The sequence below is a fragment of the Boleophthalmus pectinirostris genome, unplaced genomic scaffold, assembly GCF_026225935.1.
Source record: "Boleophthalmus pectinirostris isolate CB_2022bp ecotype Guang Dong unplaced genomic scaffold, ASM2622593v1 HiC_scaffold_11, whole genome shotgun sequence".
NCBI lineage: Eukaryota > Metazoa > Chordata > Actinopteri > Gobiiformes > Gobiidae > Boleophthalmus > Boleophthalmus pectinirostris.
In genome coordinates, this window is record NW_026570994.1 from 3162583 (window position 1) to 3177713 (window position 15131).

The following is a 15131-nucleotide window of genomic DNA, read 5'->3' on the forward strand; positions in this document are numbered from 1 at the left end:
TCCCTGTTTTTCACCAATCTGACCTGCCAACAGTAAAGAGAGGCATAAATTGTCATTTTTTTTTGTGAAAAAAAAAAAAAAAAACTGCTCAAAAACACCAAAACACAAAGAAAATGTGACTGTACTGACTCACATGTTAGTCATGAACAGTCTGTGCATAACAATTTTCCTTAGTTACGCACTCGTTTCACAATTTTATTATTACCAACCACAAAAAAATAACACAAAAAAAACCCGGGGATGTCACAGTTTTTTATTTTGAAATTCTGGTCACCCTATTTTAAGATCATGTGAAAAAGTCAAGAAAAAAGCTCCTATGCTGTTTAAATCCTTTTATGTTTTTTCTTGAGTTGTCAGTGTTTGCTTATGTGTGCTTATGTGTCCATGGTAACTGCTGAATTGATTTTGCCATACACATACATGTAGAACACCCTGTGATGCTGCTGCAAAGTAGCAACATATCAAACATTTTCAGGTTAAAATCAAAAGTCAAAAGGTCAGAATTCAAACTGTTTCTTCAGTTTGATTTGACGTACTGTGTTCTGCTCTGGTTCTGATGAAGTGTTTTTGGGCAAAGCCTGTATCCTGAATATAACAAACTAAGTCTTGTTGCAGGCACTGAACTTTGTAGGGCGTCTGAAGTACCTGCATGGGCAGAACCAGCGGGCAGAGGATGGGACCCTGCAGCCCCCTCAGCTGGCCCTGTTTGCTGTGGTCACTCCCCTGCAGCCTCCATCCATCTTGGAGATCCGAACTAAGACCCTGCTGTTCCAGACCAAGCACAAGCTGGACTTCACCCCTCTGGGCATCGACGCCAGGTACCCACCGCCTGCCTACTGTAATGTTCTGCACTCATACTGTTTGCCCACAGCGTACAGTCATTCAAAATGTGTTTTGAGTCAAGTTTGAAATGGTCACTGTACTGTGTGTGTTCTTGTGCAGGGGGGAGGTGATCCTGGGCTACACGGAGATGGAGCTGTGTGCACCGGGCTCTGGGTACCACTTTGTCCACGCAGCAGACATGATGTACTGCGCAGACCAGCACTTGAGGAGTAAGCTTCTGCTCTGCTCACACACACTCATGTTTAGGTCCATCCTTACCTGCAATGTTCTGTCTGTGCAGTGATGAAGACCGGCGTCTCCGGTTTCACCATCTTCCGCCTTCTGACCAAGAACAACTCCTGGATGTGGGTCCAGTCAAATGCCAGGCTGGTGTTTAAAGGAGGCAAACCTGACTTCGTCATCGCCAAGATGAAAGCCCTGACGTACGTGTAGAGTTATATCTCCAGTATGTTGAGTCCCATGCATGTTCTCACCCTCTGTGTGTGCTGCAGGAATGAAGAGGGTGAGGAGCACCTGCGCCTGCGTCGGCTGCAGCTGCCCTTCAGCTGTGCAACAGGGGACGCTCTGCTGTATGACCTGACCCCCAGCGTGGCACCTCCAGACCAATGCTCTGCGCCCAAACAGAGGAAGACAGAGTACACTGTGACCCCCAGCTCCATCCTGGGCAGCATGCTGGGCCAGGACCAGTCCCTGTACTGCCCCCACAGCCCACCCAGCATCAGCTCCATGCACGACGTGGCCTTCAGTGACACCCACGCCACACTGAGCGTGCCTGGAGACCTGTGGCCCCAGGGCTCCAGCGCTGCACCAAGCGTCATGAAGACAGAGTCCAATATGCAGGACATGATGGACACTCTGCAGCAGCTGCTGGGGGACAGCAGCTTGGTGGCCTCTCTGGGCGTGGAGCCAGAGGAACTGAGGAGCTGGGAGAGCACCCTCATGTCCCTGAACATGAACAGCACCGACCTCAACACTGCCCTCAGTAGAGACATCCTGTCCTTTGTGGAGGAGCAGTTTCAGAAGGAGGGCTGCTTCACCTTCCTGGATCATATGGGGGACGTCCCCAGGAGCATGTCCACTTTGGACCTGCACACCCAAAGCCCTGACCAGGAGCTGCTGCAGGACCTGCAGTTACAGCTGGACTGTCTGAGTGACATCCTACCCAAAACAGAGCTCGTGCCCCAGGCGGAGGCGCCGCAGGACACCCCCAGGCTGAGCCACATGGACAACTCTGCTCTGAAGGGAGCAGTGCCTCTGTGCTACAGTTTTGGAGCAGAGAACCAGAACAACCACAGGGCGGTGGAACCAGGCTTCTCTCTGCAGTGCGCTCAGCCCCAGGGCTTTCTGAAACCTTGTGTGAACGATAATAGCAGAATGAGCCAGTCCTCAGCGGAGCAGCTCCAGCCCAGACAGGCAACTCTTCCTCCCCCCCTGCACCACCCTGAACTGGGTGGTGCATACACACAAACTCCCCTAAACCAGGGCTTCAACGGTTCATGTCCTCAGTGGAACTACACTGTGCCTAAACAGACTGTCTCTATGGAGCCCGGAGCATTCAGCAGCATTTCAGACCAAAGATCTAACCCCCATGTGTTAGCCTCATCAGTACAGTGCCCTCCCGAGCACAGACCAGTCTGGCCCCAGGCACAGCCCCACCACAACTCCATCTCCAACGGATACCACCACATGAACCACGGCCTTCAGGACAAGAGCCAGCCCTCCAGCTGCATGTTCTCCAAGCCCTGTGTGAACGGAGTCCGCCTCAACTCAGAGCACCACCCGGAACCCTCCAGACCCTCCTGCCTGTACCAGGAGCACCAGGATGTCCCTGATCCCCCACTGTCCTTCAGCATGGACACTCAGCTTCAACCAGTGCAGCCGTTTCTCTTCGGCCAGCAGACCAAGGTAACACCATGGAGGTTTTAGATTGAAGTGATTTTAAAGAGCACATAGAAACACTCTTGTGTGTTCTGTGGTCACACACTTAAAAAACATCTATAAAATCTGTCATATTCATATTTTTCATACTGTTTTCAGTTTAATCCAAAGATTTAGTCTGCCCTTACAAAAAATGTCAAAACCTGTAAATGCCACGTGGATTTCACATGTACTATAAAAATTAGTCTTAAAATTGAGATACCTTTCATGATAAAAATAAAAACTCACACTTAGGACTCTAAGGACATAAATGTTTTTTCAACAGCACTGATATAAAGATTTTTCAGGGTCTTCTGGGCCAAATTCTCAGGATTTTAACCCCTTACATGTACTGTAAAAACTGGCCCTCAAATCGAGTTATCTGATGGGACAATTTTTATGTTTGGCAGGTTTATGTTTGGCCAAAATTCTAAGTTGAGTTTTTGTGTAATACCAGTTTACAATCAGTTCTGAGGCATCTTTCCCATCGATAATAACAGGCTTAACTTTTAAGAAAACAAGTGAAATTTGTAAATTTAATTTTTTTGTAAAAGATATATTTAAAAATAAAGGCGAATGTCCAGAGTAATTACAAGGCCTCTAAATAATCACTGGTAAGAACTCACATTCAATCATGTGCCAGTGATGGGTGAAACGGTTGAAATGAAACCACACATAAACAGAAGTGTGTTAAGATTTTCATTTTCATTAAAATATTTTAAAATAAATCATTTTCCAGTGAAATCTGAATGCCCTATTATAATGGAAAGGATGTCTCAGAACTGACTGTGACTGATGTTATTCAAAAACACAACAATTCTACAAACTTCAAAATTTGGACAAACAACAATCCACCATTAGCCCTTGTCGTCAGTGTTATGTGTGACAACGGGAAGCCTGAGGGTTCATATAACACGTGTGATTTGCAGTACAGCAAAACAGTAAACAGTAGAGCTCAACAGACAATATCTCTAGGAGTTCTTCAGTTGTTGTTGCTGTTTCACCAGTAGATGGATGATGAATTATTGAAGCGAGAGAAATACTTCAATGTACAATACATGATTATCTCCTGTGTTCCAGATGAACTGTGCTGCCATGGGCACCGGGACCTTCCCTCTGCCCTCTGTGCCCAACGGAGGAACATACTGCTCGGACAACCAGTAGACCTGTCCTCTGTGGACTAAAGACATGAGACCCTCCTCTGTGGACTAAAAGACATGAGACCCTCCTCTGTGGACTAAAGGACATGAGACCCTCCTCTGTGGACTAAAGGACATGAGACCCTCCTCTGGACTAAAAGACATGAGACCCTCCTCTGTGGACTAAAGGACATGAGACCCTCCTCTGTGGACTAAAAGACATGAGACCCTCCTCTGTGGACTAAAGGACATGAGACCCTCCTCTGTGGACTAAAAGACATGAGACCCTCCTCTGGACTAAAAGACATGAGACCCTCCTCTGGACTAAAGGACATGAGACCCTCCTCTGTGGACTAAAGGACATGAGACCCTCCTCTGGACTAAAGGACATTAGACTTTCTCTGGACTAAAGGACATTAGACCCTCCTCTGGACTAAAGGACATGAGACCCTCCTCTGGACTAAAGGACATGAGACCCTCCTCTGGACTAAAGGACATGAGACCCTCCTCTGGACTAAAGGACATTAGACTTTCTCTGGATTAAAGGACATTAGACCCTCCTCTGGACTAAAGGACATGAGACTCTCCTCTGTGGACTAACAGACGTTAGACCTTCTCTGGACTAACAGACGTTAGACCTTCTGTGGACTAACAGACGTTAGACCTTCTCTGGACTAACAGACGTTAGACCTTCTCTGGACTAACAGACGTTAGACCTTCTGTGGACTAACAGACGTTAGACTAACAGACGTTAGACCTCTGGACTAACAGATGTTAGACCTTCTCTGGACTAACAGATGTTAGACCTTCTCTGGACTAATGGACAGACTGTTTAAACTTGATCTCCAGACTCAGACCAAAGCTCGGCCTAGTTTCAGTAGGAGGAACACAGAGAAGGATCCTACACTCTGGACTTTTCTGGACTTCTGAGGACACTTTGGAGGACAGTGTGAAACGCTAAGAGACATTTGAGGAGTGCCTCAGACGAGATTAAACCCTGGATGGAGGATGTTTTGTTGCAGCAGAACTTAAAACGATTTGAAGCCAAAGACTCGCAGCTCTCGTATACCTGAGAGTCGATATCTCAAATACTGAGGGTTCTATACTATGTATTCTTTCATATCTTAAAACTTCTAATAACGCATATGTACATAAACACATGGAATGATCTGTCCTCTGAAGTTTGTGCAAAACTGCAGCAGAGGGCACCAGTTTAAATCGGGCTAAAATGGTAGCTGTTATTGTCAAAGTTGGTTAGAAAATGGATCCTGCTAAAGGTTATGGACTCTTTTGGTTTACCAGCAGATGGTGTCAAATGGTAAAAGAAATGACGCAGTAACACTTTGAAATAAGGTTCATTAGTCAGCTGGTTATAAGTTTACACATGGTAATACGATGTTTAAATACTTATAAACACATATAGGACATATTATGCATTATCTGTATTGTTCTTGGCCATTAAACATGCTCTTGAGTTCTTCTTCTTTGGCATCACGTGTTTAGAACATTTAATGATGCCTGTGTTTATAAAACCTTCTTAACAGCAGCGGTTATGAACCATGGAAAAAAATAAAACTAGCTCTTTAAGCAACATGGCCAGGCATGCTGACATAAGCATGCTGCTTTCATGAATCCAGTTTGACAGCAGAAATGCTCAGAATCATGGACTTACAAACTGCACTAGACACTTGTGGACTTCTACCTGTGCCGTAACTGTCTGAGGAAAACTGAAACAAGTGTGAAGCAAAGTACTGTTCTTTGTCTTTAACGTTAAAACATGAAAAGTAAAAGTACATTTGAATAATGCCATAAAATATTTAACTTATGAACCTTATTTTAAAGCATAACCCACACCTCATGGTTTTGTGTGAGGAAAGAGCATGGTTTTAAGTTCCACAATGTTGATTTGTATAATACAGGACCTGTACATGGACCCACACAGCTGTGCTAACGCAATCAGAGCAGTTTGCTATCAGTGTAACCAACTCATTGTCTCATGTCTCATCTGTAAATATATCGTAGCTTAACCCTATTGGAATTGCTTTACATGGAAAAACATGATTAGAACATGACCACAACTAAAATGTGCCAAATTCCCAAAGTTTGTTTGTTCTATTGGATTTCAGTAATTCCAACACGGTTGAGCATTGTTTTCTTTGAATCTGAAAATGAAAGACATTTTGGTTCAAAAGCTGAGTATTTATAATGTGTTGATGCCTCTGGGCTCCAAGGGAGAGAGTGGAGAAACACGCACAAGTCCCTCTTGAGGGGCTCTGTAGGACCTCACAGGTCTGTAGCTCAGCCTTCTGGGTCTGGGGGACACTGGGCACAGAAAACTTTAGGCTGTCTCAACTCAGCTATGGATGTTATCGTTCATAAAGGGAAATGTATATTGTGCCTTTAAAACAAAGCATTAACACTTAAACACATGATTATATTTTTTTTATATTTGAACCTCTAAGTGCCTATGACAGGTTAGACAACTTTATTTAAACACAGTTGAGTTATTTCAGATTTTTATAAAAAAAAATGTGGAAATGGAAGTGACATCACACTAGAGAATTTCCATAACTTTCGTGTCCCAAAAGAACCCAAAAGAAAATATATTTGACAAGAAAACGCTTTTATTTTGTTTCTAATATGTTTCAGAACTTTCCACTTTTTTTTTTCAACTTTTCTTCACAAATTGCTTCTTGATTGGTGTAAAACTTCATTTATATTTACAACAGATATTATCACCGACTTAAGCAGAAATTACAGAACTGTCAAAGCCTGTCATACGCACTTCAAACCAAAGACGCACTTGCCCAAAGCCAGCAGAGGGCAGTGCCACGCCACCGTACCGCCGCAGATCCTCAGGCACTAACACTAAGAGCTTGGTTGCTACGGAGATTGAGCCGAATGTTTTGGTGCTCTGTTTTAGGCGAAGGTTCTGTGGTGAGCGCGCAGTGGAGTCGCAGTACAATCCGTCCATGCACAGCTCTCACAACAGACCTGTGAAGGCAGCTTTTAGATGACTTTGTGGGCCTGGTTCATTCACACGCTCTTCGGACGGAGAGGGAGAGCAGGTGTGTGGTGCGGAGAGGCTGTCCGGTGAAAATGGTCCAGGCGTGGATTCTTTCTCGATTGGCTCTGAGCCAAAGTCTCTTGGACATTTACACGTGTCAGTAGAAGTTACGCAGATGACATCACAAACTTTGGAACTTTATTAGTGGGTGGCAAAGTTATATAGAGTGTCAGTGGTGAGTAATGAGATTTTCTACTGTGAGAGCTCAAAACGCATCTAAAATGTCAAAGAGCCGCTGCAGTCTAATAACTAATATAAACGTCTACAAGCCACAGAATATTTAGATCTCTACAACAAGAAAACCAAGTAAACAGTAAAAAACAGTGAACAGTCAAACCACAGGGACGCTGCACGCACACATTTATCACTGATACAGAGTTTCGAGTCGAATTAGGCAATGAAAAGAAACACGTTTAGTCTGTTGTGCTGCTCATAGTTCTGCCTCAGTGCCACTCTGTCCGATTTTTTTCAGATAAAATGATGTCAGTGCATAACCTCTACTGATGCAAACTGTAAGCACTTTACTGCAAATGATTTTAAGAGAAGAGTCCAGTTTTGTTGGTGCAAACAGGGACAGGACCACCTCTTGTGCCCCCGGTGGAGGGTTCTCTGAATGAACCAGGCTCAAATATGTTTGTAAATGTAGATATTTGTTAATCAGCAGAGCACTTACCCACCGTCTGTCACTTTCCTCTGGTGCTTTTGTACTGAATGGACTTTAGAGACCGTAACAGGAACCTGACATTCCTCTGAGAGATGCATGTGTACAGTAGAATGCAGAGGACATAGTACTGCAGTAGTACTGCGTAATACTGCATTAGTATTTGTGGGGAGAACCAGAGAAACCCTGAACACACAGAGGGTATGTGCTTTGTATCGTGCAGTGCCTCTTATTCTGATATATGTCTAAGCCTCTGTAGTCATGTGACTCTCATATTTACGCACACATTTTGTACATATGATGTGATCCTTGTATTTAGCCCAGTGTAATAAGTTCTATGGAGCGCTTACTGTTCCCATGTTAAGAGATCCCATGTATCCTAATGTAACTGTCTCATTAAATGTCTTCACCTATGCACCACCACTGTGTCTGTCTCTCTGTCCTCTGTGTCCCACATTCCTCAGGCTCTGGACAGGACACCAGGCCCTGTCCCACCCGGAGAGGCCCGGCAGAGCTGTGATAACTCTGATTTCTCCAGCTCCCCCAACACCATCCAACTGCTGGACTACAGAGGACTGCTGTGGACCGTGACCTGATGGAGTGACGTTTGTGAGAGCTGTGTACAAGGTCATCAAGAAGTCCAGTTCTATCCTGGCTTGTCCTGAGCTGGTTAATTAGAATACATCGTTACCACAAATACAGTGGTATAGTTAATGTGCATGTGCTGCAGGTGCAGGTTTGTGCCTGGAGAGCAGAAGTCAGCGCGTGGAGATCCAGGCCGGGTAATCTGCAGGAGGATTTAACCCATAATCCTGCTCCATCCACATGTGAACATACAGAACGAGAGGCGCGCTCATCCGCACATCCACACACATCTATGCACACATATATACACACATCATACACACATCTATGCACACATCTACACACACATCTATACACCTACACACTGACATACACTTGATTAGACTGGAAATATAGGTTTGTACATGATGTTACTGCATCACACCACAACACAGGGGTGTGACGCACATTCACAACTAAAGAATAACACTATTCCGACTTTTAAATCAAATCACTGAGGGGCTAAATCTATGGACACCTTTTTATAGTTATCAAAATCAATCAATCAATCAAACTTTATTTCTATAGCACCTTCCAACAACCAAAGCCGACCAAAGTGCTGTACAACATTAAAACAAGATAAGAAACTATAAACATCATACAAACAGGTCAACAAAGCACATTACACCATTAAAATAAAGTGTCACAGGGCCACTAACAGGGGAGTAACAGATTACATGTACTGGAGTTACATAATCAGAGTACAAATTATGAGTAATTGTATTCAGTTACAGTTACTGTTTCAGTGAGTGGTAATTGGATTACAGTTACTTTGTTGAAATAAGTGGATTACATGGGGGTATTTTCCTGTTTTCACATTTTGGGCTAAACCAGGACTAAAACCAGGACTAAACCAGGACTAAAAAAGGACTAAACCAGGGCCAATTTGAAGAGAACAAACATGAATTTTCAGGATGTGGTTGATACATTCAAGTAGTTTTAAAAAACATGACAATATCAAGTAATCCTAAATATTCAGATTACGTTACTCACCTTAACTAACTTAATGTATTCCATTACAAACTACATTTTGGTGTATGTAATCTGTAATCTGTAGGGGAATACATTTTAAAAGTCACCTTCCCAACACTGGCCACTAAGTGTTAAAAGCCATTCTAAATAAGTAGGTTTTAAGTTTGGCTTTTGAACAGAGGCAGGTCAGGGATGGACCGTAACTCAATGGGCAGAGAGTTCCAGAGTTTTGGAGCGGCCACTGCAAAAGAACGATCACCCCACCGTTTGCACCGGGACCGGGGGGACCTCCAGCAGATGTTGCCCAGCAGATCGTAGAGCTCTGCTGGGTTGGTGAGGGGTCAAAATCTCACACAAGTAGGAACAAAAAAACAGCCATCAAAATTTTTGAATGAATTCTGAACTGGACAGGGAGCCGGTGCAAGGAGTACAGGACAGGAGTGATGTGGTCATGTTATTAGTATATATAATTATTAGTTATTATATGTTAGTTTATAATTATGGGAATACAATGAAATAACCGTGTTCTGTCTAAACAGTCCATATATTTTTGATCTAGTTTGTTTGGATCTTTACCTGCACTTGGACTTAGTCAGATATATTATACTTAAAGTGTCTTGCCTCAGTACAGATGTATATAGTCTGTATGCATAAGTTAGCTGTGTGTATCTGTCTGCATCTAATTATAAAGCATTAGTCTGTGGTGTGTGAAATTTACGGAAGTGCTTATAACTCATCATGGTGAATAATGAGGATGCTCCGAATGCAGAAGTTAAGTGAGGAAGAACTTTGGACCACTGGAAACCATTTAAAATACATTTTTGGTAACACATTATAATAACTTAATTAATAATGATTCACGCTTAGTAACTACTTAATTACTACCTGAATTAGCACTTAACTTGCACTTAATTCACCTGTGCTGTAAATAGTTACTCATAAGTATTTCTTACTTAATTACTAATGAACTAACCATTTGTGTGTACATTTGTAAATGTATATTTTAAGGACATTTATTAATGATTAGTAAGACATGAGAGAATGACTTACTAATAATGCATTATTGTTTCTCTGGAATTTGACCAACCTTAAGCAAATGCTTAATAAAGCATCATTAGTCTTCACTTCAGAAAAGCTCTCAGAAAAACTTAAAGGGATAGTTCAGTTTTTTTTTACATGAATCTGTATGGTATCCCCGTCAGCAGTGCGGTGCATCCACACTGACTTTACCTCCTGAAAGCGTCCGGTGAGTCGAGATCCTGGCCGGTTTTGGTGCTGAGGAAAGTAGTTCGGCAAGTTGGCTGGGGACAGTCTAATAAAGCGTTTTTCTTCTCAAAACAATATGTGTTAAAAAGAGTGATACATTTGCACCACAAAACCTCCATCCTCTAAAAAGTCAGACCTCATAATCACTTGGTGCTATTTTCTCTCTGTACGTATCACTGCGCGCTGCCGCCAGGTGACAGCCGCGCATGTTTCACTTTGTTAACTGCTCGGAATATTAGCAACAACATGTCTGATTACGACACCGATGATGAAGAAATTGATTTTAGCACAGAGTCAATGGGATATCTTTTTGAACCCAAATATACGTCCGTTACAGGAAAACAGTGAAATTTGTGCGGAGATTCAGACAGATTTTTGTTGTTACAGCCCAGAAAATTGCAAGTTCGCACCATTTTTTTAGATATATAGTTATGTATCTTATACAAGCTTGTATACCTATCACACTAGCTCTGACATTAGCTCTCTTGCGTCGTGGCGGTCACCGGTCTGAACAAGTAAACACTGCCGAACAACTGAAGAAAATGATTGATCCGTGCGCGGCTGTCACCTGGCGGCTGTGCGCAGTGATACGCATGGAGAGAAAATAGCGCCAAGTGATTATGAGGTCTGACTTTTTAGAGGACGGAGGTTTTGTGGTGCAAATGTATCACTCTTTTTAACACATATTGTTTTGAGAAGAAAAACGCTTTAGTATACAGTCCCCACACAACTTGCCGTACTACTTTCCTCAGCACCAAAACCGGTCAGGTTTCTCGGCTCACCGGACGCTTTCGGAGGTAAAGTCAGTGTGGATGCACCACACTGCTGACAGGGATGACACACAGATTCATGTCAAAAAACCTGAACTATCCCTTTAACAAACAGATCACAGCTGCCTGAATGATCATTGCATTGTATTATTAGTAAATCATTCTCTCATAGCTTACTAATCATTAATAAATGCTCAAATGTGAACTTAAATATACATTTGTAAACATGCAAATGGTGAGTTCATGAGTAATTAAGAAGTTTTGAGTAACTATTTACAGCACAGGCCAATTAAGTTCAAGTTAAGTGCTAATTCAGGTAGTAATTAAGTAGTTACTAAGTGTGAATCATTATTAATTAAGTCTTTGTTCATGCTTTATTAAGGCTAAATTAGGTGTAGTTATTATAAAGTGTTACCACATTTTTGCATAATCAGGTACAGTGCCTTTTATCAAAGTTGTTTTTGTATATTTGAGGCTTGAGTGCTCAGAAAATTTCTGTTTTCTCTTACAGCCTTTACCTTTACACGCTTTACAGTGTAAAGCGTCTTTGGGGGCAGAAATGTCTGTGAAAGCGCTACATAAATAAAGACTTACTTACTTAATTACACCCTACCTCCATGCCTAGCTCCCTAGCTTACTAGTCACTATTCTTCACACAAAACTTCAAAAAAATCTTGTGTAGCCTTTTTTCCAAAATGAACTTTCTCCCATGTTATTCCCTCATCAAAAACATGCCTGAGGAGGTTTTAGACGTCATCTGTGTATAATACTGTGGTTTCATGAGCAGGACACATGCTGAACGGGGAGGCTCAGAACATGATCTAAATACTGTACGTTATTAGCTTAGGGGTGGCCAGATGTCCCTATTTACCCAGGACAGTCCCAGTTTTAAGCTGTGTGTCCCCCTGTCCAGGCAGATTTATACAAAACTAGTGATTTGTCCCAGTTTTACACAAGAAATGTCCCAAGGCGTCCCTATTTTTGACCAATTTGATCCCTGCCGATAGTAAAGAGAGACATAAACTTTCATTTGTTTAGGTAAAATACAGAAAAGCTGCTTAAAAATGCAAAGAAAATGTGACTATACTGACTCACATTAGGGCAGGATGCATAACAGTACTGGGAAGGATCCTCCAAAAAAGTGAGCATCAGCATTGTTTTCCCAGTGGGATGAGTCTATTGACAAAGTTGATCTTTTCAAGTCTTTTGAACCATAACGTTTTGTTTCTGGTTCTGATATTGTCATATTTTAGTTTTGGGATTTGGACATCGTAATTGTGTGGTTGTTGGAAGCAGCGGAAAATGGTTCAAGAAATGGGCTTTGTTTGTGAACTCCATAAATATTAAAGTGAATCAGATGTGTGTGACTGCAAACCTCTGTTCAAACTGTTTCTCTTCCTAACGGAATTGAAAAATAGTTAAAGGTGAAGGTGATGGGCAGGATTGATCCACAGGAAGGACAAAAAAGGAAACATTTGACTGTCTAAGAAATCATCCTGAGTTTGCAGAGAACATTTTGTATGTGGAGCGACAACAAAGCAAAATCCTGTTTGTTAAGTGAGAGGAGCAGAAGACAAACAGACTGAGCTGCACTTTCTTGTTCTTGTGGTTTTACAGAAACATCTTGGTCTCTTTGCAGTGGAAGGTGTTTCTTGGTGAACAGCTGGAGCCTTTCGCTTTGGCATTGACTTTTTAAAATTGTAACCAAGGTTGAGCGAGGGATCAGGGTTTTGTTTTGTTGTCGCTTCACATACAAAATGTTCTCTGCAAACTCGGGATGATTTAGGCAGTCAAAGTTTTCCTTTTTGGTTCTTCCTGTGGATCAATCCTGCCCATCACCTTTACCTTTCACAGTTTTTCAATTCCGTTGGGAAGAGAAACAGTTTGAACGGAGGTTTACAGTCACACACATCTGATTCCCTTTTGCATTTAGGGAGTTCGCAAACTTCCGAAGCCCGTTTCTCAAGCTGTTTTCCGCTGTTAGGATCCAACAACCACACAATTACAATGTCAATTACAATGTGATATGATTCAAAAGACTTGAAAATATCAACTTTGTCAACGCATCCCACTGGGAAAACAAACAAGGTGGTTTGATGCTCACTTTTTCGGTCCAAAATTCGTCCAAAAGTCCAAAATTTGGAATGCATGTATTTTTCTTAATTACACACTCGTTTCACAATTTTATTATTAGCTGTTAATCCCTCATAAAAGTGCAATACCTCCGCTTTAATACTAAATAAAGACAAAATCCATATATGTTGTGTTTGAATGTAGGACGGTGGAGTACAGTGTGGGTCAGGTGTGAGAAACCTGAGTGTGGACATTCTATACACAGGACATACACAAGACTACACACTGACACTGGACACTGCACCGACACACAACAGGCACGCTCACATGTGTTTAAAAAACACACTACTCATTCCACTAAAACACACTAACAACAATCATGTTTAAAAGTATATTGTGTAACTTTTCTGCTGCAGCGTCCGGTAAACGCTTTTCTCAGTTGAGTTGTTAGTGCTGTCTGTCTGGAATGTTTCACAGTATGGGGTTCAAATTTTCTATCTTCATGGAGATCAAAACATACCAAGTTACATGTCAGAAGGTCAGATCTGTGGAGAGGCGACCCCGCTCAGTCAGAATACCTGTTTTCCAAGGGATTTTTGAGCTAAACCAACTGCAGTTGAATAAATGTAAAGTAGAAGTGTTTAATGGGTCCGTGTACCATTTGTTCTTTTGAAAAACAATAAAATGGGGAAACAGTTTGTTTTTTCATTATTACATTTTAGTGTCCAAAAAACAAACAAACAAAAAAAAACCCCACACATTTCAGCCTCTATTTCCAATATTAAATTTAAAGTTTCTTTCAAATAACACCAGTCAAAAAACAGACATGGTGCTGGGGTGTTAAACTCAAATTCACAGAGGCCAACATTAAAAACTGGGACTAAGTCGTGGGCCAAACTAAATATATTTATATTAAATATACATTTCAACAACATCTGTTTGTTTGTCTTTTGAGATATGTAGAGTAATGTTAAACCTTTTCTTATTCAAATAAATGCTTAATAATAGTTTTGAGACTGAATCAAGTAGACAGAACAAGTAGAATATAAAATATGTGAAGAATCCCAGTCCAGGTAGAATCCACGACGAGGAGAAAATTCAGTTTGTCGACTGGACAAAAGTTAGTTTGGTTGAAGACGTTTCGCAGCTCATCCAAGCTGCTTCTTCAGTTCTGGTCAGACGCTGGTGGACACCAAGAATATAAAATAATAACAACATTTTAAATAAATCATGTCTCCAGAGTCTATCGGTAGTCGGTGGGCAGCTCTAATACAGATTTGATATTATCTAACGGGCCAAATATGATTATATCATGGGCCAAATTTGGCCCTTGGGCCTGAGTTTGACATGTCTGCCCTGGAAGTTTAGCTGCTAGAAGGACTCACCTGGAAAATCGTTGCAGTTTAGTGGACAAACATGTCTCTTCTTTTATAGTGACGTGTTTACTTTCACATCTTACAAAGTCATGATTGAACTCCATGATGAGAAACAGGAAGCAGCGAGAAATGCTCCTTTGTTCAGTTGAAACTAAATTTCATGCCTGGAATTTAAGCCAGAGAGAATAAAATATCCAAACTGAAATGAAATAACAAACTGTTTTCCCATTTTACTGTGTTTCATTCTTAATTGAAATTCAAAAGAACAAATGATGCACAGAGCTTAATGTCACACTGTGGAACATTCCAGAGAGAGTAATAACATCTCCATGGAGACGAGCAGATGGAAAAGTTGCACAATGCACCTTTAAGATTTTACTAAGGATTTTTTATTTTTATTTTTTTCTAATTTGATATGATATG

At 41.7% G+C, this 15131-nt stretch overlaps 1 protein-coding gene across 3 annotated transcripts in view; it reads left to right on the forward strand.

Moving 5' to 3' along the window:
• Window positions 1-4284, forward strand: part of LOC110162208 (aryl hydrocarbon receptor-like) — a 50369-nt gene extending 46085 nt beyond the window's left edge. The window contains exons 7-12 of one of the 3 annotated variants that reach the window (XM_055166093.1): window positions 616-818; window positions 943-1052; window positions 1124-1265; window positions 1335-2748; window positions 3841-3946; window positions 4060-4284. In XM_055166093.1, the coding sequence (XP_055022068.1) occupies window positions 616-818; window positions 943-1052; window positions 1124-1265; window positions 1335-2748; window positions 3841-3924 (1953 nt within the window). In that variant the 3' untranslated portion in view covers window positions 3925-3946; window positions 4060-4284. Of the gene's footprint in view, window positions 1-615; window positions 819-942; window positions 1053-1123; window positions 1266-1334; window positions 2749-3840 lie in introns of all 3 variants that reach the window. The other 2 variants (XM_055166098.1, XM_020927073.2) reach the window with 2 other exon arrangements.
• The last annotated feature ends 10847 nt before the right edge of the window (window positions 4285-15131 follow it).